This window comes from Sporobolomyces koalae (assembly GCF_050403365.1).
Source record: "Sporobolomyces koalae JCM15063 DNA, S_koalae_JCM15063T_v1_ctg10, whole genome shotgun sequence".
Classification (NCBI taxonomy): Eukaryota; Fungi; Basidiomycota; class Microbotryomycetes; order Sporidiobolales; family Sporidiobolaceae; genus Sporobolomyces; species Sporobolomyces koalae.
Genome location: NW_027481761.1, coordinates 141,209 through 168,960, shown reverse-complemented (window position 1 = coordinate 168,960; position 27,752 = coordinate 141,209). Strand labels below are relative to the sequence as shown.

At 55.5% G+C, this 27,752-nt stretch overlaps 8 protein-coding genes across 8 annotated transcripts; 6 read left to right on the top strand and 2 right to left on the bottom strand.

Moving 5' to 3' along the window:
- Positions 1 to 693: 693 nt before the first annotated feature.
- On the top strand, positions 694 to 2,395 carry JCM15063_001477 (uncharacterized protein; the record flags this gene model as incomplete). Its single annotated transcript, XM_076677740.1, has 8 exons — positions 694 to 1,061; positions 1,131 to 1,218; positions 1,307 to 1,404; positions 1,470 to 1,539; positions 1,610 to 1,847; positions 1,917 to 2,043; positions 2,118 to 2,254; positions 2,319 to 2,395. The coding sequence occupies 8 exons, from the start codon at positions 694 to 696 to the stop codon at positions 2,393 to 2,395; spliced, it is 1,203 nt and encodes a 400-aa protein (XP_076535064.1).
- Positions 2,396 to 4,387: 1,992 nt separating this feature from the next.
- On the top strand, positions 4,388 to 6,324 carry JCM15063_001476 (uncharacterized protein; the record flags this gene model as incomplete). The annotated part of the gene is made up of 8 exons (XM_076677739.1): positions 4,388 to 4,893; positions 4,950 to 5,037; positions 5,120 to 5,217; positions 5,287 to 5,356; positions 5,419 to 5,656; positions 5,733 to 5,859; positions 5,938 to 6,140; positions 6,230 to 6,324. 8 exons carry the CDS (start codon positions 4,388 to 4,390, stop codon positions 6,322 to 6,324), a joined length of 1,425 nt encoding a protein of 474 aa, XP_076535063.1.
- An 814-nt stretch (positions 6,325 to 7,138) lies between these two features.
- CDC10 (septin CDC10) lies at positions 7,139 to 8,910 on the top strand (the record flags this gene model as incomplete). The annotated part of the gene is made up of 9 exons (XM_076677738.1): positions 7,139 to 7,191; positions 7,312 to 7,372; positions 7,445 to 7,499; positions 7,696 to 7,824; positions 7,889 to 7,970; positions 8,043 to 8,298; positions 8,391 to 8,486; positions 8,562 to 8,710; positions 8,781 to 8,910. 9 exons carry the CDS (start codon positions 7,139 to 7,141, stop codon positions 8,908 to 8,910), a joined length of 1,011 nt encoding a protein of 336 aa, XP_076535062.1.
- A 1,553-nt stretch (positions 8,911 to 10,463) lies between these two features.
- JCM15063_001474 (uncharacterized protein) lies at positions 10,464 to 12,904 on the top strand (the record flags this gene model as incomplete). The annotated part of the gene is made up of 7 exons (XM_076677737.1): positions 10,464 to 10,512; positions 10,586 to 11,283; positions 11,355 to 11,478; positions 11,542 to 11,988; positions 12,053 to 12,137; positions 12,202 to 12,277; positions 12,347 to 12,904. The coding sequence occupies 7 exons, from the start codon at positions 10,464 to 10,466 to the stop codon at positions 12,902 to 12,904; spliced, it is 2,037 nt and encodes a 678-aa protein (XP_076535061.1).
- A 270-nt stretch (positions 12,905 to 13,174) lies between these two features.
- On the top strand, positions 13,175 to 16,145 carry JCM15063_001473 (uncharacterized protein; the record flags this gene model as incomplete). The annotated part of the gene is made up of 6 exons (XM_076677736.1): positions 13,175 to 13,503; positions 13,585 to 13,684; positions 13,755 to 14,714; positions 14,783 to 14,820; positions 14,887 to 15,926; positions 15,994 to 16,145. The coding sequence occupies 6 exons, from the start codon at positions 13,175 to 13,177 to the stop codon at positions 16,143 to 16,145; spliced, it is 2,619 nt and encodes an 872-aa protein (XP_076535060.1).
- Positions 16,146 to 16,650: 505 nt separating this feature from the next.
- JCM15063_001472 (uncharacterized protein) lies at positions 16,651 to 21,710 on the bottom strand (the record flags this gene model as incomplete). Its single annotated transcript, XM_076677735.1, has 13 exons — positions 16,651 to 16,664; positions 16,745 to 17,551; positions 17,615 to 17,888; positions 17,955 to 18,118; positions 18,182 to 18,303; positions 18,366 to 18,439; positions 18,503 to 18,574; positions 18,639 to 18,793; positions 18,859 to 19,360; positions 19,428 to 19,654; positions 19,726 to 19,849; positions 19,911 to 21,462; positions 21,658 to 21,710. The coding sequence occupies 13 exons, from the start codon at positions 21,708 to 21,710 to the stop codon at positions 16,651 to 16,653; spliced, it is 4,140 nt and encodes a 1,379-aa protein (XP_076535059.1).
- A 923-nt stretch (positions 21,711 to 22,633) lies between these two features.
- Positions 22,634 to 24,696, top strand: JCM15063_001471 (uncharacterized protein; the record flags this gene model as incomplete). The annotated part of the gene is made up of 3 exons (XM_076677734.1): positions 22,634 to 22,699; positions 22,786 to 22,853; positions 22,920 to 24,696. The coding sequence occupies 3 exons, from the start codon at positions 22,634 to 22,636 to the stop codon at positions 24,694 to 24,696; spliced, it is 1,911 nt and encodes a 636-aa protein (XP_076535058.1).
- A 227-nt stretch (positions 24,697 to 24,923) lies between these two features.
- On the bottom strand, positions 24,924 to 27,394 carry JCM15063_001470 (uncharacterized protein; the record flags this gene model as incomplete). Its single annotated transcript, XM_076677733.1, has 11 exons — positions 24,924 to 25,412; positions 25,496 to 25,602; positions 25,666 to 25,694; positions 25,761 to 25,911; positions 25,976 to 26,032; positions 26,089 to 26,154; positions 26,215 to 26,501; positions 26,560 to 26,647; positions 26,720 to 27,037; positions 27,102 to 27,223; positions 27,297 to 27,394. The coding sequence occupies 11 exons, from the start codon at positions 27,392 to 27,394 to the stop codon at positions 24,924 to 24,926; spliced, it is 1,812 nt and encodes a 603-aa protein (XP_076535057.1).
- Between the last annotated feature and the right edge of the window lie 358 nt (positions 27,395 to 27,752).

Here is a 27,752-nt window from a genome sequence, read left to right as displayed (position 1 = left end):
TGGCTTGAGCACGAGCGCATGTAGATCGGCTGCGTGTCAAGAGTACTAAACTAAACAGCCTCGCGAACCGTGGCTTTAGCCATTCGTGGATACTCAGAGACGGCGTCGGCGCCGAGTCAATGTCGACGCTCTGCCCCGTGAGCACACCAGGCGTCATTGACTCGTGTCTCGGAACCGGAGTCCGAGGCGACCTTGACCTGACGCGCCTTGATTTCGAATAGAGCGATGCTACTAGCTAATTCAGCTCGGTAACGTCAGATGGCTAACCTGGCAAGAACCGAGTCACCTGATTAGATCTCAAGTGGCTTCCACGGACGCAGGGTCCGAATGCGAAAGCACCTCCTCGGTCGTCGCGATCCGTTAGTTCCGATTTCTCCGCGTCGAGCTTCAAGTGCGCTAGTACCCCGCGCTGTCAAACTCTCACTACCCCTCATCTCTGAGCTTTAGTATCGCACGTAAGCGGATTGATCGCAATGGACGTCTCCTGAGCTGACGCTTTCGTCGGATTTGACGCTATGTTTAGCCGACGATAGTGTTTTTAGTAGAGTTTCGCCCGCCTTGTCGCCTTTTTTCGGACTCAAAGGGCCACCGTGCATCCGTCGCTTCGTCCGGAGCTCAGCTCTTTACTCTCTATCTGCTCTTTCGACAACGATCCACGGCTCGACCGCGAACTTCTTCGACCGCAAACGGATCATGGAGTCGATCGAAGCTTTCAAGCTCGCAGACATCATCAACGAGCTATCCGACTCGTTACAATCCCTCTCGCAACTTGCCGTCGCCGCGCCTTCCCAGCTCGCCGCTCCCGCTCGTGCCGCGCCTCGCCAGCTGGTCGAACTCGTCGATTTCAACCACTTCAACTATACCTTTTGGGATATCTACACGCCCGACGTCTGGAGTCTCCTCCTCTTTTTCATCATCCTGCTCGCCGTCAAAGCCGCCTCCGTACTGTTGCTCAACAAGAAAGCCATTGAGCGGACTCGAGAGGTCCTCTCCGCGAAATATGGACGCGAGGTCGAGACGGACGTCGCGAGATCCGTTCTCCAGAAAACGGTCGAAGCAATGTGAGCGCTAGTCGTCCTAGATTCTTTGTGCGCTAGTTTCCTGCGCTAAGCGTCTTTGGAGCCATTCAGGGTTGCTTGGGTGATGAGCATTGTGGTCGAGAGCGTAGTCCTCGTGATACAATGTTGCGCATATCGCTTGTGGTCGATCAGTGATGCTGTGAGTGTCTCGCATCCGTCTCCTCAAGGAAATCATGCCTGACAAACCTCCTGTGGTATGCTTGCTCCCGTCAATTTCGGACCTTCAGCCTCTGCGCCGGGAAGACATTCATCTGATGCTGGCGCTGATCAAGGTGCTCCTCATTCTGTACATCGCCGACCTGTTCGTGTCGGAGAAGGAGATTGAGTGAGTCCTCCATGCTGGCCGCCGCGAGTTGCTCAAGACCAAGCTAAATATCTGGTCCGCGACAGTATCTACTTCCACCATTACTTCAGCTTCCTCCTTCTCTTCGTTGGTCAAGCCACCCTCATGACGACAGGAGTACATATTTCTCCTTCAGTCACACCAATCGTGAGACGTCTCGACTAACGCAGCCTTGTTCCGTGTTTAGGATCAAGTCTTCCCTCGCCTCGCCAACTGGATGATTCTACAAGCCACTCTCGCCCTGCCACTGTATTATGGCGTCAGTCTGCTGCAGCTTGAGCGATATTTCCGACTCCAAAATTACAAGCCCGACATGCAGAAGAAAGCGCTACAATGGGCGTACAGGTGGCTGCAATTCATGACCTGGATCTACATCCCTCAAAAAGTCGTGCCAGCAGCTTTCACCCTCTACTGGCTTGGAAAGAGTCAGTCCATTCAGCTCAGCGATTTACCGTCAGTATCACTGATTCATCCTTTGGTTTTTCTCGGCTTAGTGTGGAAGGATGTGGATCACTCAGCCTGGGGCATCGCTTGGCTCACCTGCGCGATCATAACAATCCCACTCCTCCTCCTTCTCCAGATCTTCGTCCTGTCCGACTCGGTTGCCGCCATGACAAAATTGTGAGTGGCGTCAAGCGTTCTCGGCGGCATATGCGAAGTTCCTGACGGACTGCACTTGCTTCTCTGCCTCGCAGCGTTGGCTACCGAGTTCATGGAGGAGAGGTGCCGGACAGGCGTGGGCCGATAGCACTCTTTTTCGCTCGCTTGTTTGGACGGCGCCGGTCTCGTGCTCGTGCATCGGCAGGAGAGAAGGAAGGCGGCCAAAGTGCTCGTATGTTTGCGCCCTTAACCTGTCCTGCTACACTTTCATTCCTGACGCAGCTTTTGTTCCGTAGTGGAACGAGTCACATCGACAACGACGAACGAGACCCTCACTCAAGCCAACCTTGCGCACGAAGGACAGGAAAAGTAAAAAGAGTTTCACGCGCATCTGAGTTCCGTAATTCTCACGAACAACATTCCCACGAACACGTATACGACTGCAACTATAGACCTGTGTTTAGCTTATCAGCAAAAGCGAGTCGGCACTTGCTAGCGATCCGAGCGGGACCTTCTCGATCCGCAGCCTTGACCGGATTCCATCGAGACTCGAGCTCGATCGCTCTTGCCACTGCTTTTGGCCCCTTGCTTCTGTCGTCACAGCCTCACAGGGGAGTGTGTCACGCACATTTGCGCGATCGGTCGCTCGCGAAACGTGTGCTGACTTGGGTATGTAGACCCTGCGTGGTCAGAGCAACGGGTTCCCCGGAGTTTGCACGCGTGAGGTGATTCCTGCGCCCTTCCATGTCGTCAATTCTCGCGAATCCGGTTGCAACGGAGCCGTAGGCTGAAATGTGACTTCGCACGTTACGGACGAGTCGGAGGAGGCCCGGTTCTCCGATGCAAAGATTGAACAACCTGGGTGGCAGCTCGAGGTCCGAGCAGGTCCTCTCACGACCGTTCAGGACCAGTCACACGGATTTGACGATACATTGCACGCATACAGTAGTTCGTCTTATTGAAGACAATTAGCAGGCAAGCTCACAAATGACCAAGCTTCACTGTACGGAGCGAACGTGCGCTCGCTTAGTCGGGCGGGCATCGCCGTCGGACAATCGTCCGTCCACCTCTCCTCGATGCGCGGAGATGCGCGAGTATCACTTCCTGCGAAACACAATTCGTGGGCCCGCGGTAAGCTTGTCGTGCCAAGCTGACCGAGTTCTGAGTCGCGATGAGCTTTCGAGTCTATAGTTCGCTACACTCGGCCACCGCGACTACTGTAATGGCCAGCACCTCGCGGAAAGGCTGATCTGAATTACAGTCTCGGTCCGGTACAGTGCTACGGGCAAGCTCCGCTTGGCAAAGCCCCGGGAGACAGGCCGGACTGTCGGACAGAATGCTGCATCGATTCGTACGCACGTCGGGAGATCATCAACTTTGCTACTCATTGTCTTTCACAGGATAGTTGCAATACCGCAACGCAAAAAAGTTCCGGAGAGGCTGCCGGCATCACACTGCCATGTCAAGGTTCGCAGCCCAAAGAGGATAGGAGAGATGATCAGAGCAAGGTTTTCGGTTCCGCACCGTGCTGCCGGTGGCGGCTTATGTGCTCGCTGAAATATGCGATCGCCCACCCTGCGAACGAAAACCTTCAAGACGCAAGAGAACGATCCACGTTTTGCGAGGAAACCTTACTCCGCATTTTCTGCACGCTTTGTTTCTCCCGCTTGTTCATGGGCTAAAAGTCTTGTGCACGCCTAGTCAGATCTACCAAAGGTGGGAAAATGAATGCGAGGGTACAATGAGTACTACCATATTGCGACTACTCTCCGCGAACGCAAGTATCGCAGTTGGTCAAGGGGACGCAACGAGCCGCGGCGCCAATCGCCACATTTATCCTGCGGTGACATGCACGGGACAATTGAATTTTTCAACAAAGCCTAATCGTCGATAGAGTCTGCCATTCGGCCAGGAAGCGACGTCGACGTGCTTTTAAGGTGCGACTCGTGCGAAGGTCAACCTTCCCGAATAGAATATTTCCTGCAACACTCGAGCTTTTTTTTTACCCCAGGTCATCGCCTGGCAGCTAGCATGTACGGCTCCGGTCAATAACTGCTGATGGGCTCTTGCGCAAGTCACTGTTTAGACTTGGGGTAAGAGGATCTTCCCTCGACTAGTCCCTTTAGCCGAGTCCCCCGCTCCCGTCTGTTTCCGAGGTGCTTTCGGACACGAAAGGCTATCGAATCTCTCGCACACCTCTGATCTGATCCTCGCACCTTCACTCCTTTTCCACCCTCGTCTAGCTCGCTGTACCTCACGAAAACGCACAACCCTCGACGATCCCCCGTCTGTATCCGGCTCAGTTCTGTCTTTTGTATCCCCTTCACTCCACACTGTACCGCCCAAGTAGACGCCTCTCGCAGCGATGGCTTCGACGGTCTCCGATGCGCTGAATCACCTCGCCGATTCACTTCGGTCGCTCCCACCACAGGCGAGCATCGCCAACATCACCGAGCTGAGCACGCTTTTGTCGCAATTCAGCTCCGACGTCGCCCCCCTCCTCTCCGTCGTGCTCAAGAACGAAGAACAAGCCTTCTTGTCGAACTCGACCTGGATCTCGGAACATCTTGCCGAGGTCGAACACCTGATCGCCCGTCTTCCATCTTCGACCGTCCAGCACGCCTCGCGCACCGAGCTGATCGAGCTTGTCAAGTTCGACTCGCTCAAGTACACCATCTGGCAGATTTGGTCGCCAGACGTTTGGACCCTCCTCCTCTTCTTCTTCATCGCCATCGTCGCAAAGGTCTTGTTCAATGTTGGCCTCAACAAGCGCGCTGTCGAGAGAACCCGAGTCGCAATGTCGGCGCAATACGGTCATGAAGTCGAGACGGACGTTGCGCGGACTGTGCTCAGGAAAAACGTTGGCTCGATGTAAGCGCTTCCGAAATACGGCACATGATCGACGGAACTGACGTGCGCACTGCTAGTCTCGGCTGGATCCTCAACATCACTGTCGAGACGACCTGCTTGATCCTTCAGCTCTGCGCCTGGAGACTGTTTGCGATCAATTCTGAGGTAAGCTTCGTCGCGTCTCGATCGCTCCCGATGGAGCTGTGCTCACCTCGGATCCTGGACTCATTCGCGCTCGCACGGACAGATGGTTCGGATCCGGGACATCCAGATTCTCCTAATCGTGATCAAGACCCTTCTCATCTCGTACATCGCCGATCTGTTGCTGGGAGACCACGGAGCCGAGTGAGTCGACAATCACATTCTCTTCGCGTAGAGAGACAGCGGCTTACCATGTCGATTCGCGAGCTCCAGTGTCTACCTGCACCACGTTTTCAGTTTCATCCTGCTCTTCGTCGGACAGTGCACCTTCTTTGACACGCATGTGAGTCATGAGTCTCTCGTTGCTTGCGCAATCCCGTGACTGAACCGTTTGTCGCCGAGTAGAACCCGCTCTTCTTCCGACTCGCGACCTGGATGCTGCTGCAAGCGACGTTGATCATCCCGATCTATGTCGGACTCGGGCTCATCCAAGTCCAGAGGTATTACCAACTGCAGAACTACAAGCCGCAAGATCAGCTCAAGTTCCTCGGATGGTCCCACAAGTTCCTGCGAGTCACGAGCTGGGTCTACATCCCGCAGAAATTGATTCCGGCTGCATTCTGCCTGTACTGGCTCGGAAAGAGTGAGTCCACTGCTTGCCATGGCCAAACACGAACGAACGGGAGGACTGACTCTGGAGCGACCTTTTTTGCGATCAGTGTGGAACGACGTCAAGCACTCTTCCTGGGGAATCGCATGGCTCGTGATTGCGACCGTCACCGTCACCCTTCTGCTGTTCCTTCAAGTCTTCATCATCAGCGACCGGGTTGTCGCCTTGACTGCATAGTGCGTCCCCTCTCTTTGCCACACGACGACGTGCGCCTTCCCGATACTGACCCTCACGCTTCGCGTCTTCCTCACTAGCATCGGCTACAAGGCGCATGGTGGACCAATCCCGCCGCGGGCTGGACCAATCGCTCGATCAGTCGCGCGCATGCTCGGCAAGCGTGGAGGTCCTCGCCGAGGTTCGTGCGACTCGGATGCGACTGCAGTCGACATCCAATCGAGCTCGTTAGCGAGTAGCAAAGACAAGGAGAAGGAGCTCATGACTGACTCTGAAACCACTTGTGAGTTTCTGGTCTTTCCGTTCGATCTCGCTTTCAAGGGAATTTGGGCCCATGCTGACTCTGGCGTGAATTTCCTCCGGCGGTCTCAGCTCCTGCGATCTCGACTTCTCCTTCGACGACGACCGTGTACGAGACTCTCCCCAACGTGTCGACCTACAAGGCGCCCGAGGACTCTCCTGTTTGAAGCGGCCGAACGTGCTCAGGATCGGAAATCGGATAAATCGAGGAATCGTAAAAAAAAGGGAAATTGTCTCCGTCATCCCGTGTTCCGGCTGTCAGGAGGGTTGGAGTGAAACGCGAGTTTATCGCTTTCGTCGCTCTCTGTTCTTGAATAGTCACTTGTGTCTTCTTTGTTTTCTCATCATCTCCACCATGTTTCTTATCAATCATCGCCTGTTTCTTCACATCCATTTCCTGCCTTGCATTGTAAACACATGCCCGTCCGCTTCCTTGTGCGCCCAGTGTGTGCATCCTTGCGAGCGACTCGATGAGCGCCCCGAACCGAAAGATAGCCTGAGAGAGCTTTATCAGCGGTCGTGGTCTGCTCTCGAAAGGCGACTGGGCGAGATCAAGGATCATTGATATCCTACTTGTCCGATAGGCTTAGTAAGGGGCGATGGGAATAGCGCACCGTTCTGTGAACCTGCGGAGAAGTCGATGTCGAACGCGGTGAATGCTGTACGGCTTAGCGTACGTCAAGGATCTGTGAGCCCAATCTTTAGTGACCGATGTAGAGCGGATTGGTCTCGAGAATCAGGAGCTGAATAGCAGCCAGCGAGCGAGGACAAAGACGAGGCGGTGGAGACTAGCGGTGTCGAGCTCTCAAACTGAATCTGCTTTCCCAAGCCGCGCGCTGAATTCAAAGCTGAGCTCTGAACTGGACAAAGAGCTTTAGTAGCAGGCGGAGAGTGCGTGAGTGCGAGAGAGAGGTCAAGGTGAAGCGCCGGCGCGCGCTTCAAGTGCTTCACCCCCTCATCCCGATCTCGGTCGAATTCAACATGGCTACCGCAGTCGAAGGTCACGGTCAAGAGATCACGAGGCTCAACTCGTAGTATGTCTTGCCCTTCTCTCGTCGTGCCCATTAGGTAGACACATCGACGAGGATTCGAGTGGGAACTGACACCTCACTACCCCCGTATCCCGAAACTTGCGCTGCTGCAACAACCTGCAGTGTCGGTTTCGATTCCATCACGAGACAGATCGAGCACAAGCTGCTCAAGCGTGGCTTCCAGGTGCGCTCGACGATTCACTCGTCACGCTCGCGCGCACGAGAGCTAACTGCCTCGTCCCACCCTCGCGTCCAGTTCAACGTGATCGCTGTTGGCAAGCTTCATCTCTCTTTCGAAATCATACGAACCCGTCGACGATGCAGCGAGGGCGGACAAATGTACCGAGCGAGAAAGCGGTGCACACGCGGCACTGCACAATGTAGCTTCAGGGGAACATTTAATCTGTACCGGGAGTGACGTACCATGGGGTGATAGGCGAACAAGAACAAATGTCAAGGCTCCAGGTTGAATCGCGCGGCTGACGCTCGTGTCGCATTCGGAAACAGGTCAAACCGGACTCGGCAAGTCGACCTTGATCAACACCCTCTTCGCATCGCACCTCATCGACACGAAAGGTCGCTTCGAGCCCGACGAGCCCGTCAGACAAACCACCGAAATCCAAGCCGTCTCGCACAGTCAGTTTCGCCAGGGTCTCTCTTCTCTCCAAAGCTGAACCTCTCCTCTCGATCCGAACAACAGTCGTGCAAGAGAACAATGTCCGATTGCGCCTCAACATCGTCGACACCCCAGGTTACGGAGACCTCGTCAACAACGAGAACTGGTGCGCTTGCCCGGCTCTCGCGCCTTACTCTGCGCTCATACTGATGAGCATCCTGAACGGCGCGTGAAACAGCTGGGACCCGATCATCAAGTACATCAAGGACCAGCATTCCGCTTATCTCCGCAAAGAGCTCACCGCGATGCGCGACAAGCACATTGTCGACACTCGGATCCACTGCTGCCTGTACTTTATCGCCCCGACGGGACACACGCTTAAAGCGATCGATGTCGTCGTGATGAAGAAGTTGAGCGAAGTCGTCAACGTCGTGCCCGTCATCGCCAAGAGTGACAGCCTCACTCTCGAAGAACGAGAGCTCTTCAAGCAACGCGTGCGTCTCACATCTTGTTGCTCATCACCAGGCATGTTTTGTGCGCGCGCGATCTGGACTGACGCTAGAATCCGTCTTTGGCGCCGTTTCAGATTCGCGCTGAACTCGTGCATCACAACATTCGGGTCTACCCCTTTGACAACGACGATCATGATGATGAGGAGAAGCAGCTGAACGAAGCGATCCGAGTGAGGATCGCTTGCTCTCTAGCTCTGTCTCGATCCGGATTGGGCTAATCGCGTACTCCTCCAACGCTCTTACAGAACATGATCCCATTTGCTGTCGTCGGTTCAGAACGCAACGTGATTATCGATGGCAAGCCGGTACGGGGACGCAAGAACCGATGGGGAACGATCAACATTGAGAACGAGCAGCACTGCGAATTCAACTACCTGCGGAATTTCCTCACTCGGTGAGCTCGTATGACCCCACGCATCGGAAGCACAAACTGACGTGCTTGCTTGCGGGCAAATTCTTCTTAGAACCCACTTGCAAGACCTGATTGAGACGACGGCTCAAATTCACTATGAAGCGTTCCGCTCGAAGCAACTGCTCGCGCTGAAAGAGTCTTCGGCCAACAAACAAGCCCAATCGTCGCAACAAGTTGCATAGACCCCATGGGTTACAGATTGTTGCCGTTGTTCCTAGACATCCTGTCCAATTTCCCAACCCAAAGAACTGAAAAGTTCCCCGCCATCTTTTCTTCTCCGCGCCATCGGTTGTTCCCCTCTTCCGCCCACTTATGATACCTGACCGCCGTCACCCCCGGCGTACTTCGACATGCTCTGTTTGTTTACCCACGAAGCGCCCGTTCCTCCTTTTTTTTCTTCTTCTTCTTCCTATGCAGTTACCTCTTCTGTACTCGCAACGAATGCACATGTGTTGCGCCTTTGTTCAAGGTTCCTGTCTCGAAAGCGAGTGACCGAAAGAGAGTGAGAGAGAGCAACCCAAGTTTTCGGGACCACACGCGAGATGCGAGAGTGACCGAAAATCACGAAAATCGCGTCGTCCCGCCGACGCGTCCCCGGTCAAAGGTTAGTTCTCTAACCAAAATTGCGCCCATAAATTTCCGACTGAATCGACTTAGCGATCCCGGAGCCTTCATTGATTTGATTGGGTTTCTGGGAATGCTCAGTATCAACTCGGACCAGACAGGGCGCCAGACGAAGCATTTCTCAAAATAACCTCTCTCGTCTTCGGACGAGGGAGGACCTGCCTCTTCAAAAACAGATACTTTAGCGGTTTATCCCGATCGAGGGGTAGGACCTGAGGTCGGTCGATATGCTTCAGTCGTCTACCTGGAAGAGGATACACATTACACCCTGCAATTACACTTGAACCATTCGCTACCATCCCTTTGCTACGTTGCGCGCGCGCCGGTCTCTTGTTGTGTGAGTCGCCTTCTCCCTATAAGAGTCTTGTCGCCCCGAGACGAGATCAGAAAGTAATCTCGAACAAAAGCAACCCGGTGGTGTTCCCGCTCCTCGACAAACCCGAGGGTCGTCATGCTCGTCTTCACGCTCGACCTGTCGCTCGAACCCTGGGTCTTCTCCAACTCGTACTCGGCTTCGTCCTGAGCTTTTGCGTCCTCTCTTGCCGTACGGCTACCCAAGAGACCCCATCGCTTTCTTGTCTGCTGTCGAGAACACTCTCTTGCTCTCTCGTAGGCTGGAACGCTTCGGCAGGCTGGACTCGGGAGAGCTTTTCGAGCTGCGTCGGCGGACAGAGAGGATGGTTCGATTGGCGGGCTGTATAATAGTCAACGGACGGGTATGCGGAACGCTTGCAAAAGGGCCGAGTCGAGTTGGTCGGACAAAACCCCTCGAGCAGGTTGAAGCGTTGGAACGAGTTTTGACGAGGTGGTTGCTCATGCTTGGATAAAAGGCGTATCTGAGGGCAAACAACACTTTTCTGTCTAGAAGTCTTCGCAAACAAGAGCTGACCGTCCCTTGCCGGTGTTGCTCGATCACAGTGTTCATTCTTTCGTGTATGTAGCGTCTTTGAAATATATTTGGTATGAGAAGAAGGAGATTTTGCCCGAGGAGAGACATCCAGTTGCCCCACCCAGCTGCGCGCAAGACGAGCGCGCGGGCAGATCGGAATCTCGCTGATCATTACTACAACATACGCTCGCTTCGCCAGACTCTTGACGTGCAGGATTCTTCATGTCGATCGGGAACTTGCCAGAGAACTCGTGGTTCGCAGCGCCTGAAGGTCAGTCGAGAGAGTTCGGTCCGCACTGCGGTTCCTAGCTGACACTCGACTCGTACCGAAACCTGCCACTCAGGTGTCTACACGTTGGTCTCGACGGCAAACACGACGCTCGTGCAAACTCCGAACCCGTTCGCGAACAACAATGCGGCACCGCAGCCTCCAACTCCGGCACTCCACGCTCTCGATCAACCTCCACCTGCTCCTCCAGTGTACCCATCCAAACTCGCAGTCGTGTCAGTACGGCTGCCAGTCAAGGACAATGAAGCGCGAGCGACTGGATTCGGCATGTCGATGGGTCGTCGAGGTGCCGCACCCCCGGGCAAGGACGACTCGACTTCGCCTCCAACCCACAGCGTGTCAATTGGGAGCAGCAGCGAGTCAGCGTCCGAGCCGATACCGATCGTCGGCACTTCGCAAGCCACAACTACGACCGCGGGAGGAGGTTCGGGCACATCACTTGCATCGTCAAACGCCAATTTGAGCCCGGCGACGAAACGCCGTCCCCTCACTTCCTCGTTCTCGATGCTCGGTGGGCTCAACACGTTTGCAGGAGGAGGTACAGATGGTCCGGGGTCAGTCTCGTCCGGAACGAGACCCGCGCGTGCCCTGAAAGGATCAACCTCGAGCTTCCTGAGAAGCTGGGAAGGGCTGCCCCTCAGTCAAATTCAAATGAGAGCAATGTCCGAAGCGAACGCGGGCAAGGACACTGTGTTTGGGTTTCAAACGATGAGCAAAGGTGTCTTTTGGAGCGAGATTGGCAAAGGGAAAAAGGTATGTTTGCGCGAATCGAGAAACCTAGCGCGTTCCGACCGCGAGTTGACCGTGCATACTCACGCAACAAGGAACCTCTGAGTCGCATCATATTCTCGTCATTCCCCACGTGTATAAACGCAAACCAACACACCGCTTCACACCTGCAAATCGATTTGCTCGTTGGGTTCGCCAGCGGAGACATCATCTGGATCGGTACGCTGACAAGGTTCGTGTGGTCGAATCGACTATGCTGAACGATTTCTACCGTTGTAACAGATCCCTTGACGGCCAAGTACACGCGCTTCAACAAGTCGGGTGTCATCACTTCGTCTCCGGTGACCTCGATTTCATGGCTCCCTCCCGGACCTGCTTCCGATGCCTCATCGCTCCCGTCGACCCCGTCGTTGTCGTCCTCCCTGCCTGAGAATCGATCGAACTTGTTCCTCACGTCACACGCAGATGGAACGATCCTGATATGGGACAAGGATCGTGAAGATTGGAACGGGTTCGTACCGAATACTGTCCCCCGCGAGTCCAAGCATGGTCTCAACAAGGAAAACGAATGGAGCGATTCCAAGGTGGCTTTTGGGGAAGAAGCGAAAGCTGTTGTCGGAAGCGAAGAATTGATCGTGTCAAAGCCGCCACTGCTGGACAAGAAAGGACAAAGCATGGCCAAATTCAACCCGGTCAGTCACTGGCGTGTCTCGAAACAGGCGATCTATTGTGAGTCTCTCATCTACGCAGTCACGCTGCCGAGTTCAAGCTGATTCGCCACCCCGCCCGAAAGCCTTTGCTGTCTCTCCCGACCTGCAGTACTGTGCGACAGTGGGAGAGGACGGATGTCTGCGGATAATCGATTTTGTCGAAGAGAAGTAGGCTCAGCATTCTAGTGCTGCTCGAATTCGAGATCGAAATGCTGAACTGTGACATTGACAGACTGCTCGACTCGTTCGCTTCGTACTTCGGCTCACTCACCTGCGTTTCCTGGAGTCCGGATGGTCGCTTCGTGGTCGTGCGTCTTCGCCTCGTCTGCTTTCTGATGTCGTGCTTCGAGCGCTGATACTGCTATCGTGCGGCCTAGACGGGAGGGCAAGACGACCTCTTGACGGTATACGCACCACACGAACAGCATGTTGTCGCGCTTTGTCCAGGGCACACGAGCTGGGTGACTGGGGTCGCGTTCGATCCAGAACGAACTGAAGATCGCACGATGCGGTTTGTCAGCATTGGAGAAGACTGCAAGCTGATCTTGTGGGATTTATCGAGCGCTGCTCTGACCCGACCGAAGACGCACATCCACTCGTACCAGCGACGACATTCCGCTTCTTCGCAACTGTCTCTCCACCGGCGGTCCACGAGCGAACTCGCACCTGGAGTGGCGTTGTCACCCGCCGAGCGTGATGGCCCGGTTTTCCACCCTCCACCCCGTCGTGACGATTGTTCCGTCCTGCAACCGATCATGGTCAAAACGCTCTCGAACGACCTGTTCTCGGGGCTCGCGCTGCTGCCCGACTTTGTGATCCTCGGCGCGAGGGGAGGACAGGTGTCACAGTACGATCGACCGCCGACGGGAGACCTGACCGGGCTCAACAACGAGTTTGCCGCGTCCGTAATTCGGATCGACGCACGGGCCCGGTAGGAACTGTAATCATCTGCTCTTGGGTTTCCTGTCGTTTATTTTGATCGTGTTCGGTAAGTTGCAATCACAAGGCAGTGCCTCTAGTCCAGCGAGCGAGCTGTGACGATGGTTAAAGATTGAACGAGAACAAAGAAAAGGGGTATCGGTCGGGCTGCCCCCACACTCGGAAAAAATGACGACGATTAATGCACCCGGCGCGCGAGGTGCTGCGCGAGTACTCGATTTTGACCGACTCGCGCTGTCGTCTCTTCGACATCGCTCTCGCTGACCATGGCGCCAATCCCGACACGCTCTCCGGTGACTGGCCACGAGGTGCCAGCGCACTATGTGCACGCAAGCGAGGCGCACTTTCGACTGAATGACGGTCGCACGATCTTGCTCCGCGGGATCAACCTCGCTGCATCGGCAAAGACTCCCGTTGGACAACCTGGCGCAAAGCTCGAAGGGTTCTGGGAAGGAGCCAAGAGCGGCCAACTCGATTTCGTCGGTAGGGTGCTCGAGTTGGATCAGGCGGACTTGCACCTAGAGCGTCTCAAGTCTTGGGGATTCAACGTCCTGCGGTTCGTGACGACGTGGGAATCGATCGAACACGAAGGACCGTGAGTCTACCTGCTGCTGTACCCGCGATGGGCGACGCGATACTGAACCTGCCGACTCGGCTCTCTCTCTCCCCTTCACAGCGGCAAGTATGACCAGGCGTACTTTGACTACGTCGTGCAGCTCCTGCGCAAGTGCAAAGAGTGGGGCTTCTACGTGTACATGGACCCGCATCAGGACTTGGTCAGTACACACGATCCCTGTCTAGTCATCGTCTTGGACGCCCCTGACGCAATTCTCGATTTTCCCGCAGTGGTCTCGCTTCTCGGGAGGATCAGGCGCACCCTACTGGACAATCCTCGCATGTGGACTCGAACCTGAACACTTCACTGTCACCCGAGCTGCCGTGATCGAATGCGAGTGGCCCCACCCGCTCAACCCGGATCCCGCTTCGTTCCCGCCGATGATTTGGGCGACCAATTACTCGCGCCTCGCATGTCAGACGCTGTTCACCATGTTCTTTGCCGGTCGAGACTATGCGCCAAAATGCATCATCAACGGGAAAAACATTCAAGATTACCTGCAGGATCACTACTTTGACGCGTACCGTGCACTCGGCAAAGCGATTGGTGACGCAGGCGACCTGTTCGACGAATGCGTGATCGGATGGGACTCGCTCAACGAACCGAACCCGGGGTACTTGGGCACAGCCGATCTGAACTCGCACGGCAAGGAAAGCGTCTTGAGGGTTGGACCGATGCCGACTGCGTTCCAAGCGATGAAGCTCGGTATGGGACATGCCTGCGAAGTCGAGAACTGGAAGTCGGGATCACTCGGTCCGAAACGTGATGGATCCGTCTTGGTTGAACCGAAAGGAGTGATCGCCTGGCTCGATCCTGAGCGGGATGCCGAGGCGGCGAGCCAGTATGGCTGGGAGCGAGATGCAGGATGGAAGATGGGTACGTGCGTGTGGGCTCAACATGGCATCTGGGATGTCGAAACGCTCGAGCTGCACACTCCAAACTATTTCGATGAGTACAAGGGATCGACAAACGCCGACAAACCTCGACCGGTCGAGTTCGGCCAAGACTATTGGCTGGCTCATTGGAGGAAATGGGCCCCTGTCGTCCGGAGTGTTCACCCTGAAGCGATTCATTTCGTGCACTCGCCAGTGTTTCAAGTCCCGCCACGGATTGAAGGTCCTGAGATTCAGGGACGCGCGGTCTTTTCCTCGCACTTTTACGATGGCTTGACCCTCGTCACGAAGCACTGGGTACGCCTCTCCGCTTACCCACACCAACGGCTGCAATCTAGACTAAACGCTCGCTCTGCTTTCCACAGAATTGGTTCAATGCCGACGCTCTTGGCATTTTACGAGGGTGGGTCGAGTACCTTTTGCTTGCATGGTCCGAGCCCAAGCTGAATCCGTTCCTGCCCTGTCGTAGTCACTATCGCTCGATCGTATTTGGTGTCAAGGTTGGCGAAGCCGCAATCCGGAGATGCATGCGCTCACAACTAGGGATGCTTCGACAAGATGGTCTCGACAAGCTTGGCCAGTTCCCGACGATGATGGGAGAGATAGGCATCCCATATGACCTCGATCACAAGAAGGCATACAAGGACGGCAACTACTCGACTCAAGTTCGCGCGCTCGACGCGAGTCTGAATGCGTGCGACGGCGACAACGTCTTGAACTACACGGTCTGGAACTATTGCCCCGACAACTCGCACGAGTGGGGCGACTGCTGGAACGGTGAAGACTTGACCGTATGGAGCCCAGACGACGCAGTCAAATCGATTGCTGCGCGTGAAGGCGGATCAAACCGAAACCAAGAACCTCACGATGAACGTCAACAGCGACAAGCCGAGCAGAACCGCGACTATTCGTCTCATCCCGAGATGTCGAATTCTTCGACCCCGAGTCAGAGCGGCAGGTCCACCCCAGTCGACACATCTTCCTCGAGCACTGTCGCCGCGAACGAGAACCCCTCTCATCCGATCAACCTGAATGACGGCGCTCGAGCCCTGCCCGCATTCTGCCGTCCCTTCCCGGTCAAGACCGTGGGTACTCCCATCGAAATCGACTTTGACGTGACAACTTCGAAGTGCACTTTGTCGATCCGAGTCGAAGCCGATGACGTTGCCGACCCGGATCTGCCAACAGAGGTCTACGTGCCTTTGGCGCACTACGCCAAATACCCCTCGGCCATGTCGTACGCAGTTGCGCAAGCTGCCGTCGAGGACGCTCACGCGCTCAAAGATTCGACTCGCACGGGTGACCTCGCCCTCGGTGACGACAAGAAGCGCGACAATTCGGACGCAACGGCACTCGCGCTCAAGGTCAAGGTGTCAGCGGGCAGGTACGAGATCGAGGATCAAAAGCTTAAATGGTACTACCCTCGTCCATCGTCGGGTAGCGTCACCCTCAAGATTGAATTCGAGCGAACAGGCGGACCCATCCCTCTCTGGGTCTCGCAATGGCAACGTAAGGTTTTTGCGTGATTTCGTATCGTAACAGGAATCTGATCAGTACGTTTTCCTCCGAGATACAGGTGCCGGTCGCGCACGACCTGTCGGACACAACTGGATGGACGCTGCCAACACACTCTCAGCTCGCGGTCACGCCGGAAGCGCTGCTGGCATCGGTTTGCTCTCGCTTGTTGGTTTGTGTTACGCCGCCATGTCCTTCTGTACAAAAGCTTGAAGAGGGATCTCCTTCCACTTTTAGCGTCTCTCTTGTTCCCCGCGTATCGTCCTTGTGCATAGCAGCTGTCATTATTCTGACTGACAAGCTTTTCTACTTGTTCGTGTTTTTGTTCCGCATTGTTTTTTCTTGCAACGAAATCAGTACACTCTTTTACGTGGTTGCCCGATTCGAGCACGACGCGAGAAGAAAAAGGACGAGACACAGAGAGAGAGAGAATGGTTTGCGAGCGTAACAGCTTTTTGGAATAGGAGCGGGTAGGGTACGGAGACTCAAGGGAAGAAGACTTTTGCTACATGTCGGGTTTTCGGAGAGAAGAAGGAGATAGTTGTAGTACGATGCGAAGGGTAAAGAGGCGTGAAACACGAGAAACGAGTAGGGTTATATGCAAATGGCAGAGCGAGGTGATTTCTTCTGAGGTAGGCTCGCAAGCTCCTTCGCTGATTTTTGCGGTTGCGACACAGATACGCACAAGAGACACAAGAGGCGAGAAGATTGAGGGTGATCAGTGTCGGATGCCTTGCAGTACAAGGTACAAGACGTCAGCTACCTGCACTCAAAGACCTTTTCTACTTTGACGAGCCAAGCGTAAGACTCACTGTTCCTTTGCTGCTGATTGAAGCCTTGGCCAAAGAAGGGCGGAGGTGGGGGCGCAGGAGACGAAACAGGCGAAAATTGAGGGTTGAAGCCGACATGCGCATCGACTCGAAGCGCTGCATACGGGTCACCTCCCGGGGAGAAAGGATACCCAGGTGAGAACGGAGGGTTTCCTGCCGTAGGAGGCGGGGCATGGGTTAGGATTGGAGAAAGTCCCGCTGGTGCAGGCGAGTCGCTACCGTCTCGAGCCTGTGGACCGTTGCTCGGGCCTCGGCTAAGATACCCGTATGGCGCTGCGGGCGCTGCGTATCCAAATTGAGCACCGTAAGAATTGTTACCGGGAGGGGCACTGTACGGAGACGGCGGGGCAGGGTAAGGCATCTGGCTGTAAGGCATTTGCTGGTGATTGAAAGGGGGCTGGTTGTATGGCGGGAAGCCCATAGGCGGAGGTGGTGGAGGCGGAACGGGGTACTGAGGGGAAGTAGAGGGATTCCAGACTTGACGGAGCTGAGTGGCGCTGCCTCGGCGCTCTTGAGGAGAGGGACCCCGACGGTGCGAATGATTGCCAGAGGGAGAACGACGATCGTGAATCGAAGGAGCTGCGATTGAAGGGGACGAGGAGGGTTGGACAGGTCCGTTGTAGGTGAGACCGACTTCTTCCATGAGCTTCCTGTAAGCGGGCACGGATTGCACGTTGAGTTGTCCGATCGCAGTTTTGATCTTGTCGTTCATATCGTGGCGTCGCGCGTCCGAAAGGAATGTCGAGCCAACAACTTTCGAGATCGACGCCGTTCCATGCATTTGGTCGCCTTGAAAAGTATCCAGATCTCGTCAGGAAGGCTCGCGGAGCGTTTCCATGCAAACAAGCTTACCGAGAACGTCTTGCAAGACCTTGCCATCGAACAACGCATCGAGGATCATGTTTTGCGCTTCCGAATCGACGGTCTGGTTGATCACGCGCATGACTGATTGCGAAGCCAACTTGTGCGTGAGAAGGTGTGAAAGATGAGGAGCGAAGCGTGGGGCAACGAGGCTGTAGCGACCCGGTAACTCCGAAGCTTCGAGAAGCCAAGTGAGGAGAAGAGCGCCGTTCGAGCTCGTTGCAAGTGGGATTGCGTTGAGCACAATCGAGGTGGCAACGCGTTTCTGCATGATCGGGTCAAGCTGTCAGCGATAGAACACAAGCGGCAAGCAGAGTAGGGGAAAACTCACCACTTGGAGTCGGGGTGTGTCTGACCCCTCGAGAGTCTGACGAGTACTGCGAGCTCCAAAGCGGCCCGACCCGATTTCCCAGATCCGGTCGACCATCGCATCAAAAACGAAGTCCGAGTGAGGTGAACCAAAGCGTAGGGTTCCTTGAGCAACGTAATTTCCGACTGTGACAGATCGAGACCGCATCAGTATTGATACTGCGTCAGGCTAAGCACAAGTAAACATACAATCGTTGAGCAGAAGTGGGGGAACGTAAGGTTGCAAGTTCTGCTCAATGATCGCGTACTCGTCTTCTGCGTCGGCGCACTGAATGATCTTTTGAACAGCCCAGGTTCCATTTTTGTGAGTTCTGGTATGTGAGATGTGTAAGTGCAAATCCCCGAATCTGGTACAAGCGGAGACATGGTTTACCCAATTGGAGCGAGGTGTGGCGCGATGCGTTCTAGCATGGCAAGCCGAGTCGAACGGGAGCATTGTTCGAAGAGCTATTCTCGCGTTTGCAACTTTCATCAGCAAGCTGCATCATGGGCAAATAGGGGTAGACGAACTTTTTGAACGATCGTGTTTCCGATGTAATCAGAGGCAAGAGGGATGATTTCATCGAGAAGTTCGTGAGCCAGCTGCGTAGATCATGCGGAAGATCAGATTCTCTGTGGCCACTGCGGGACCGGGCGGGCAACGAACCGTATCGACATCATCCGCGGAAATGTCCCCATCGAGCTTCTTGCGAATCTCGCGTAGACGAGGAGCATCTTGCACGGTGTAGCGGCGAGCCCAGCGAGGATCGTTCATCACGTTGAGTGGAATCGAATTGTAGTAGGTCATAGGTTCGCGAGAAACTGCGGCATAGAGCACATCGTCAGTCATGGTATTCTGGGGTCCACGGGTAGGGTCAGCAGCTCACTGGCCACAGCCTGAACATGCTCCTCGATGTCAGGATCGCCCTGACTTAGCTCTCGCATGATCAGCTGTTGCTCATTGACGGAACCTCGCAAAGTCTCGACTTGAGGTTCTCCAGGCGCGGTGGGTAGGATCGCGCCAGGCGCAAACAGGTTCGAGGCAGAATTGAGAGCATGAGCACTGGCATAACTGCCATTCGAGACGAGTCCGACGACGAGGTTGCTGCGATAGTCCTGAATGTGTCCCTCAGCGATCTGTCGTTCCACCGGGATGCCGTTCGCTCCGTCGAGTTGAGACACAGCTCCTAAGAGAGCAGTCTGGGAGCCGAGTCCGTTCGCTGCATTCGTCAAAGACGCTGCGCCATCCTGTCCGCCTCCGGGTACGACCTTGCCTGGAACTTTCGCAAATCCGACCCTGACCGGACCCACTTCGGCTCCGAGGATCTCGCGGCCATGGAGGGCTTTACGCGCGGCAACGGCGTCATCGAGACGCTCAAAGTTGATGAACTGCAGAACCAGCCAAGCACGTGAGTCACATGGCATTGGAGACAACCTTGAACAAGGTACAGCTTACCCCGCAGGACTTGTGCGTGAGGACTCTGGCACTCTCGATTGGCCCGAAGGAGCTGAACACTGCAAGGAGATGATTCGGTGTTGTTGAAGAAGGGATCGATCCGACCCAGAGCGCTCGAGTAGGTTGAGTCTGAAGGTTGAGATCCGAGCCAGTAAGTACTGCAGCTCCTGCGGCGGTCGAGCGCGGGTGAACAAGTCCAGGTGCGGCTGGCACTGGCGTAGCTTCAGCTAAAGCGGATTTTGCATTCGTGCTCATCAGCATGGGGACGAGACAATGCATTTGGGTCGCAATAACTAACCTTTTCCGTATCCGATGCGGACCAGTCCACTTGTCTTGGTCAGCTGGCCTCCGAGTCGGTTCAACACGTCTTCTTTGGCATGGATAGCATCCTTGACGGAAACAAAGTTGACGAATCCGCATTCCTGCGCCCATGGAAAGCATGTCAGTACGCTACCTCGGGTGGCAATCAAGCTGCTGACGGACCTTGTCCGGGATCAACCTCAGCGACTCGATCGCTCCGTACGGCGCAAACACTTGCTGAAGCTCTGTCGGAGTCGTTTTGGGATCGAGGTTGCCGACCCACAGCGAGCGCGTCGGTTGTTGCAGAGGAGGCGACATCGAGACTTGCTCCGGAGTGCGCGGACGCGATCCGGGTGGATGCGGGAACGCGTACGGTGATGCCGAGAGAGAATAGGCAGGATCGTCGCTGATGGACAGTGCACCGAGAGTGCGCGCAACGGCAGTCGAGGCGTTCGAAGAGTGTTCCGTCTCGAGCGGCGAGATGCTGGCGGTGGCGGCACCCAGCCCCGGAGGATATGTCTTGGACCCGAGACCGACTGTCGTACCCGCTCTCCTCCGGGGAAGCGGTTCGCGCGAGTCGTCGAGAATTCCGATCGTCGCAGCCCGGGCCCGTTGTGCAGCGATCGCCGAATCGTTCGGAGCAGTGAGGCTGACGAGAGGCCGTGGTGCCGGATCTGAGGCCAGAGCCGGAGGAGGACTATCGTTCTCTGAAGTCGCGACAGCCGTTGCGTAGAGAAGCCGGGTCGAATCGGTCGAAGAATTGGATCGATGGTACGACGAAGAGTCATCACTTTGGTCGAGCGGATTTTTGAAGTTTGCGCCGAAAGGTGCGCCAGTGATCGGGCTCGGGTAAGACAAGGACGCTGAGGATTGATGTAAGGGACGTAGGAGAGATTCCGTTGCCGTTGTGCGAGGAAACGCGGCAACAGTGTTGGAGCGGAGCCGTGATTGCTGGGCCACCACGTCTGACGCTGAATTGAGAGGGAGTCTCATACTCCCTGTCGATCCCAGACGATGCATGGAAGGCGCGAGGCCATCGAAAGCACCGTCGGCCAGATCAGATGCCCGCTGATGGAGTCCGAGCGCTTCCTCTCCGACACTTCCGAACGCGCCCGTCTCGCTCGCAGTTGCGGGACCCTCGTCATCGAGACCCAGATAATCGAGCGTCCGCACGTGCTCGTCCCCGTACGCGCTCTCGCCGGGACTTCGCACCTCCTCCACGGGCTTCTGCATTGCAGTGCCTGCGGGAGCGACTGGCCGGGGCGTCCAATCGCCACTCGAGAAGACATTCGTGCCTGGTCCGAATGCCGACGAGAGACTGCTCGTGCCAGGAGGGAGCGCAGTCAGCGAACCGGAACGGAGTCGAGAGGTTGACGAGACGGTCGATGACGGGAGGAGCGCCTTTGGATACGAGAGGTCGAGTGGACTGTGCGTGCCCGATCCTGGCAGCGACACGGTGCCGTTGTGAATCGAAGCGGGTCCGAGGAGGTCGTCGACTGCGAGACTGCGGCTAGTGGAAATCGCGCTCGGGGACAAGTGAAAGGTTGAAGGGAGTGTGCCAGCCCTCGGGCGGTTCTTGTTCGCGAACGCGAGAGTCGCAGGTGGAGCGGCGTGCACGTGCTCTTGCAGGGTTGCGAGCCGGGGCGCGGCTGTAGCGGAAGAGGCAGTGTCGGTGGGGGCGTGCAACAGCGGGGCGAAATGGGATGCTGTTTCGGCTTGTCGAGACTCGCTTGTTCTGCACAGTCCACGGGAGAGGGTGTGGTCAGTACCGAGAGCGAGTCTGAGCCGTAGTCAGCTGCTCCCGATGCTCGTCCGGATGACGGTCGCGTGTTGCTGCCTCACGCGGAAACCCATGCGGGTCGCCCTTCTCGCCAAAAGTATAGGAGAAGCCCCCGTGTGCAGAACTGAGTATTGCTGGACCGGTACGTACCTCTTGTTGAGTGCCGAAGGATCCGCAGTCGGATTCAGGTCGAAGCCATTCATCGCGAGATTAGCCGACAGAGGTCGCCCAAGGGACTCGATGTTGACGACCACGTTCTTTCAAGTACTGGCGCGACTCGCTCGCGCTGGAAGTCGAGAGGGACGGGCTTTGATGACGGGGACGAGTCGCTCAATTCGGTGTGGAGCACTGAGCGGTGCGAAAGCCGTCGAGCGAGTGTGTCAATGCCGAGCTCTTGTCAACGGTGTGCTGTCGTACGAGCAAGCCGGGCTACTGTCAGGATGGTGAAGAGAGCTGGCGCGACGTTTGCTGCACAACGTCCGCGAGAGCTCTACGAAGTCGCATCGGCTCGCTTCACGACTGCTCACACTCGACTCGGTTTTCAAGATATAAGTCTATACAGGCATTCCTCGAACGAAGGGAGTCCACTGAGGAATACGAATAGGATACTGCGGTCTGCGCGACACCTTGACGACATTATTGTGCAAGTTCCGCGGGGAACCCCATACGTTGTTGGTTCGTCGCCGATGAGCTGCTCCTGCAGAATCCGAGAGAGCGATCGGCTATGCTCTCTGCTGTAAGCGCTCGTACGGATCCACATGCCAAAGGGCATCCGTCGCTGGAAGAGGCCAGAATAGTTGACCTTCTCAACCGGCTCATTGATGCCGCTACCGGGACGGAGTTCGCTCCAAGCGAGTCTTGAGTTCCAGTTGGCTCGAGTACGTACAGTAGCAGCAATTTTTCCGAGTCGAGCAAAGAATATTTCTCACGTGCGCAGACGTCCGCACGCGATATTAATTGTTTGGCTCATGTTGGCCGCGAGGTCTTCTCATCTCGCCAACACCCACACTCACGCGTAGCACCACCTTCACCGACCTTGGGTGGGCTCGTACGACCTCTGGTGCCTAGCAAGCGGCACGCGGACTCGACTCGACGCGCTGTCCATCTCTGTTGATCGTCACTCAACATGGTGCCGACCTCATTCGCACAGCTTTCGGAGCTCAAGCGGGCCCAGCTGCAGGCCCTCTGTAAAGTATGTATACAGTCCTTTGTGCTTCTGTGTGTCCATGAAGGTGATACCGATGTTTTGCACCCCGCTCACACCTGCATTTCGCTCAGCAACACTCACTCAAGGCGAATGGTACCAATGCCTCACTAATCGACTCGCTCGCGCATTATTACAACCTGTGAGCCGGCGAGAAAACTTGTACAAGCCTGCAAAAGGACACATTCTCACGTTGTCCCGTAAACAGGGCCGCCATTCCCGCCACAATCGACAGCGCTGAACCCGCCTCAAGTGACGAACAGGGTGACAAGTCGAACAAGCAATTTGCGACCGGTGAAGCAGAACCCGAGTTGAACTCCCGGCAATCCGAACTCTTGCGCTCTCCGGAACAGACGGCTGCTGGTACTGCCCTGGTCGTCAATGACAAATCGAGCGCCCCTGAGGGTCAAGATGGACAAAACCGTCTGCAGGCGCAGATCGACTCGCTCGCCGCAACAATCACACTCATGCAGGAGGACCATGATAACCTGTACTCGAAACTTGTGAAAGAAGCCGACTTGTGGCAAATCAAACTCGAGCAGGCGACCGCAAGGATCGTGAAGCTCGAGAGCGACCTAGAGGCGTCCAGATTCCACAGCATTTCCCAGCGCGACCTCCTGCGGGTCAGAATCGCAGAACTCGAGCAGTACCGTGAACAAGCTCAAATTGACGGAGATTCCGCCCAAGAGCGTGCTTCGGCGCAATACAAAGCCTTGCTGGTCCAACAAACCGAAGGCGCTGAGCGGGTCGAACAACTGGCGAGAGACATCAATGCTCGGCTCGTTGCGCTCGAGCTGGACTCGAAGCAGCTTGCAAAGGCAGACCTCGTTCGACCTGCACCCATCGCCGTCCCTAAAGACAACTTTCCGTCTGGTATCGTCAACGCCAGTCCTACCCTTTCCGATGCGCCTCCGACTCGTTCGCTCGTGAATTTCGACAGCCCGGTCGGCTCTCCTGCGCATCCTCCGGCCAACTCGCACACCATGCGCAAAGCCACGCCGTTCAGGCTCGAAGCGACTGGATCCCCCATTCCCGCATCAGCTGTACCCTCTCGAATGGTAGGCTCGATCGCTCGCGCCTCCCCTCGCTCTCCTCGCGCCTCGGCCGCCACTCCTGCTCGAACGGCCAATATCGGCAAGCGTGCTCGCGATAGCGATGCGTCAAACACGTCGGTTGTACTCGAAACAGTCGTCAGTCCTCCTCGCAGCATCAGTGGTCGATCTATCGCGCAATCTCGTATCTCCATGGCTTCGAGCAAGAAAGCCGACGGTCATTCGACGAAACGCTTCCGCATGAGCAGTGCGGAGTCTGCGAATGCAACCTCAGGGCACGAGCAGGAGGAGGACGAAACGGACTCTGATGCGTTCCACGATGTTGGGGCTGCCGACAACTCGGTCTCTCAGGAGGAGGACATCCTCGACGAAGATTCGGACCTCGAGACTACAAACGAATCGATTCGTGATTACCTCATGCCTACCAAGACTGGTGACTCGCCTGTCACCGCTTTGCGACCTGCCAAACAAACGTCCATTGCGACCACCGATCCTGCCTTCTTTGCCGCTCCACATTCGACCGCTCTCTCTATGTCAGCTCGTCGCTCGACCTCACACGTCAGCGAGAACAGTCCGGTCTCAAGGTCTGCCTCCCGCAAGTCCCTGCCGGTTTCGAGCCTCCCTTTTCCTCTCGTCTCTCCCTTCGCCAACAAGATTCGTTCTTCGGGTGCCAAAGTCCCAACAACGACTGCTCTCGGCACTTTATCCAACCAACCCACTTCAGCAAAGAAGAGCTTCCTGCCACCTACGACCCCACCCGCATCTCGCACGTTGTTTGGTACCGAACGGTTCCCGTTCTCAGATGGATTCGATTCAGTCTCGAGACGAGATCGCGAAGGTTCCGCTTTCGAAGATTTCGAAACTGCCGAAGAAGACAACAACGAACCTGATCTCAATTGGTCGAGGTTTGGAGGTGCTTTCGCTCGCGTTTAAATTATCACCTGGAATAAGTCTATCGCTCTCTTTCTTATGTGTCTGTTTGCTTTCTCCTTTGTACAACTACCCTTTCGCTTTTCTTCTTCTTCTTCTTTTTGTGTTCTCCTTGAGACCAGGTCTGCTTGATAGGTTGAATGTCTCGTGCCCATGCCAATTTCAAAGGATTCGACTCGGATAAGCTATTGGGTGTGAAACGATAAAAAAAAGGGGGGGAACAAGACATTTCAGGGAGCGCCCTGGTTTCCGGTCGTTCCGGGTAGAGCAAATTCGACTCGGTTAGCAGCGACAGCAGGCGCGTCAAGCTCGCGGTCTTCCCCTACGACGGTCTTGGCTTGACCCTCGCTTTGGGCTTGCAACATGATGGGTTCAAACGTTTCCTGACTGAGTTCAACGTCTCGAACTGGATCGATTTGAGAATCAGCATGTACAGTCGTAACGGATCCCGTATTGACGTGAGGCACTCCCAGCGCAGGGGAAAGATCGACCGAGTTCCTCCTACTGAGGTTTCGAGATGGACCTCCCGAAGCAAACGTGTTGGATCGTTGAGTGAACGCTGCAACCGCCTTCTTGAACGGAGAAGTGGTTGCGTTGGTTTCGAGCGTGACGGGCGCTTTGAAGTATCCGAAAAAGTTGCTGATCGGTTGAGACGACATGACGGATTTTGTGCGATAGACAGCTTTCGGGGCTGCTCGTGTCAGGGGGATCGTGATGCCCTGCAAGCGGCAGTAGCATCAACACTGCCATATCAGCATCTGCTTGCGCAGCACGGGCTGAGGGTGCGAGAGGTGAAACGCACATGGACAATTGTAGAGCACATTGCTATGAACAAGACGACGGGGACGATCGTCTGACGTAAGACGACGCGTTCCACAGGCAGCACGTCGAGAGCGAGGATCGCGTAGTCTGAGAGAAGCAAAAGGTTAGCAAGAGCACGGAGAGCAAAGGTCATGAGGAGCCTCGGCTTACAGACACCGCTGACTCCAATCGGACCGAACCTGAAAACGAGGAGAAACATGTCAGCTCTTTGGTGCTACGACGGAACGAAGCGAATAGGGGCGCACCACCCGGCAAAGAGGGACTGTTTGAGGTCGGGCAACGCCGGAATCGCTTTGTGGAGTGCGAGGACGACGGGGAGACGACGAAAAGCCAAGATACATATCGCGAGCAGGACGAGCTTCCATGGTACAAGATGGTCGGTAGTCAATTCGGACCCTGTTCCCGAGACGCAAGAATGAGTATCGCGCTTGACCTCGCCTTGTTCCCGGCGATCACTCACATGGCATGAGCGCTCCAAGGTAAATGAAGACAGTCGTGTTCAGGAGGTTGTCGATCACTAACAAGTCGGCTGCATCAGATCGGTCCTTTGAGCCCAGAATAATTGCAGCTCACCGTCTTGGAAGGTCTCGTCTTCGGTTTCGACACGGTAATGATCAGACCACGTCAGAGAATTTCCAGCTGTGCAATGGGGATCAGCCTGATGAACTGAACGAGCTAGATGTGCGAAAGACTACGGACCAATGAAACACGCCAAAACGTCATCACTTCCAAGCACGCCAACGACGCCGAGAGTCAAGAACGTAAGTCCGACGCCGTATGCCAAAAACGATTCGTGGTCGATCAGCTGGCGGCGGTGAGCTTCCTTGAGAGTCTTGCGGGCGATCCAGCCGATGACAGCGCCGATTACGCACGCGAGCAAGATCTGGTAAATCCAAGTCGTGACGAACCAGTGCTGGAGAGACGCGTTGATCGAACCAGACCCGGGACGCTCCATGAGGAAGATCGCGAGGAAGAGGAAAGGATACCTGCGTACGCCAGCTGTCAATGCAAGCCCACAAGCACGTGCAAGGACACGAAACTGACCCGAGTCCATCATTCGCACCGCTCTCGGCAGATATGATGTCCCTGACGCCTTTCGGAACATGCTTTTCGGCGAAACGACCCTTGACGACTTTGCCGCAGATCGACGAGCAGTTCGTCAATTGACTACAATTTGGGTATGTACAAGCGAGAAGAGACTCACTGGCGTTGGCGAGGATAGGGTCGGTCGGTGTGACGCACGCAGCGATGCAGAGTGCCTCGAGGAATGTCAGAGTCGGCACGAACAGTCGAATGAATCCCGCCGAGATAAACCACGCGATGGTCATGACTGGGATCAAGAGCATAAACAGCGATCGCCACTGCTGTCGGAGGTACGCAGCAGGCAAGTCGATCCCGGCAAACATGACCTGGATCCCGATCACGAGGCGGGTGATCTGGAATGTGAGGTTGTGGAGGGCATCCTCGTCATGCCCGACCCAGATGTACGGGCTGATCCAGTTCAGGGCAAGCGGACCCGCAACTATCGAGTGTCAAAAGTCAGCATCACGTAAATGAGACAAATGGAGCCAGGTGTGAGTACGCACGAATGCCGACGGCGAACGAGATGAGCGACGAAGAGAGCAAGAGCTTCTCTCGGAGCCAATACGAGAGCTGGTTGATCGTGGTCAAGTAGGCTCCAATGATGACCAGGGTCAACGAAATGTTGCTGTACACATATCAACGTCGATCGTCAGCATCGTCAGACGAGGCTGGGCTCGATACAGGGTTAGAGACCGCACCTGATATCCAGCTTGACCCACGGCGGAAGCGCGCCGGTTGATAGAGACTCCGACACCAGTGATGCCGGTAGAGATGCGCCGCTCAAGTTGTCGGCCATATTTCGTGTTATTCAGTTACTGATAACGCGTACAAGTATGTCCAGCAGGTGCTCATGGAAGAGGGGAGGCTTCGGGAAGGTAGTTGAAGACTTCAGGCAGAAGACAGTCGTGCGAGTCGCGATCGAGGTGACTCTGCTGAGAAGAACGATATCCGGGGAAAATTTCGAAATCGAAATCTCTTCAAGTTCATGTCTCATCTTTTTCGAGCAGATTCCTGCCAGAGTCTTGCAACGGTATGCCTGTTGACCTTGACAATACTTGATTCGGGATCAGTGACGACTCGCTAGACCGGTCGCTGGTGGATCGTGAATTTTCGAGCGGTGCCGAGACCGGATCGAGAAACAATGCCGTCATCGT